The sequence below is a fragment of the Lepidochelys kempii genome, chromosome 1, assembly GCF_965140265.1.
Source record: "Lepidochelys kempii isolate rLepKem1 chromosome 1, rLepKem1.hap2, whole genome shotgun sequence".
NCBI lineage: Eukaryota > Metazoa > Chordata > Testudines > Cheloniidae > Lepidochelys > Lepidochelys kempii.
Window position 1 is genome coordinate 699105 of NC_133256.1, and position 1851 is coordinate 700955.

The 1851-nt window shown below is 48.4% G+C and overlaps 1 protein-coding gene across 1 annotated transcript; it reads right to left on the reverse strand.

The window, feature by feature from the left end:
* Window positions 1-303: 303 nt before the first annotated feature.
* LOC140918301 (olfactory receptor 52R1-like) lies at window positions 304-1371 on the reverse strand. The gene has a single exon (XM_073362351.1). The coding sequence runs from the start codon at window positions 1369-1371 to the stop codon at window positions 304-306; it is 1068 nt and encodes a 355-aa protein (XP_073218452.1).
* Between the last annotated feature and the right edge of the window lie 480 nt (window positions 1372-1851).

The window sequence follows — 1851 nt, forward strand, 5'->3', positions numbered from 1 at the left end:
ACGGGCTTTGTTGCAAGGGATTGGTTCCTTGGTCAGTGTTTTTTTGTGTGGTATGCGGTTTCTGGTGAGTATTTGATCCTGAGGTGAGATGTGGAGCAGGGGCTGGGCATTGGAGGAAGTAATTGGGCAGAAGGCAGAGCCCCAGGGGTCCATTTAACAGAAATTAGAAAGGTGGCACCCCGATGAGTTAAGGAGTTGAGCACAGAATTATTCCCCCAATTGTCACACTGACACAGCACAGTAAGACCAGGAAAGGATTTTATGTCTTTTTGACAGTCTAATAAGTGACTCAGGAAAGAGGAATCAGCACCATGTTACCAGCCAGCTCCACACAGAGCTTAGTCTGAGAGCGAGAGCACCAGGAGGAAACTTTAAAGTCCCTTTATGAGTAAAGAGATGGAGCAGCCTGTCCCGGATCTGTTTGGTCCTCACCCCATAGATGATGGGATTCAGCATGGGGGGCACCAGGAGGTACACATTAGCCATGAGAATGTGGAAATGCAGGGGCACATTGTGGCCAAACCGGTGTGTGAGTAAGGAGAAAAGACCTGGGATGTAAAAGGCTAAGATGGCACAGAGGTGTGAGGCGCAGGTCCCAAAAGTCTTGATCCGGGCATCCTTTGTGGGGAGCCTGAAGATGGCCCTGAGGATCTGGATATAGGACATGGTGATAAAAAACACATCCACACTGGTCACAAAGAATACCACAAAAAGGCCGTAATAACTACTGATGCGGATGTCACCACAAGCCAGCTTCACCATGGCCATGTGCTCGCAGTACAAGTTGGGGATGATGTTGGTTCTGCAATATGGCCACTGCCTCACCAGAAGGAGAGAGGGCAGTACAAGCATGCCTCCACGCAGCACCACGGCCAGGCCGATCTTTGCCACCACAGAGTTTGTCAGGATGGTGGAATGTCTCAAGGGATCACAGATGGCCACATAGCGATCCAAGGCCATGGCCACAAAGATCCCAGACTCCATCCCTGAGAAGCAGTGAATGAAGAACATCTGGGTGAGGCAGGCACTGAAATTGATCTCCCTGGAATTCAACCAGAAGATGCTCAGCATTTTGGGCAGGATGGAGGTGGAGAGGACCAGGTCAGTGATGGCCAGCATGCAGAGGAAATAGTACATGGGCCCATGGAGGCTCGTCTCCCTCTTCACAATGAACAGGATGGTGAAGTTCCCCAAGATGGCTATAGCATATGTGATGCAGAAGGGGATGGAGATCCAGACATGGGCCGCCTCCAGGCCAGAAATGCCCAGCAGGATGAAGGTGGAGGGGTTGGTGAAGACAGTTGTGTTGGATTCTGACATGGAGTAGCGGAGAAGGTGTCCAACTCTAAGGCAGAACCGTGTCTTCTGCATGTTCTGTACATTCACTGGACTTTCTGTATGTCCCCAGGGTCTCAGGTGATAGTTGCAGTATAAATTCCTAGGTGGAGAGAAAATGTGAATATAAGACAATACATGCACAACTGGAGGCTGGTCTCGGGGAAGCAGATTGGTCGCTCTTCAGACACTGAGAAGTGACACTTTCATTATTCAGAGAAATGAATTATGAAAAAACTGACCCTAATAATGCCACTTCCATATTTGATGGTGCTCCGTGCATCAATAATTCCTACACAAAGTGGTGTGGGAACTCTTAATAGGCACCAGCAGGAAACATGAGTATGGAAACTAGTTATCCGTCATTGTTTTGCAATGCAGTGAAACCCAGGCTAGAGAATCCATTTTATAGGGAGATCCCCATTTACCCAGTTGCTCAAAATCTGAGAGTGGAAAAAAAAAAACAACCTGTGTGAAGACATCTACTGGGAGAAATATCCCAGGTAAAACATACCT

Bases quoted from the DNA above. Each gene is read 5' to 3' on its own strand.
- LOC140918301 (XM_073362351.1), bottom strand. From the start codon at position 1,371: ATGCAGAAGACACGGTTCTGCCTTAGAGTTGGACACCTTCTCCGCTAC.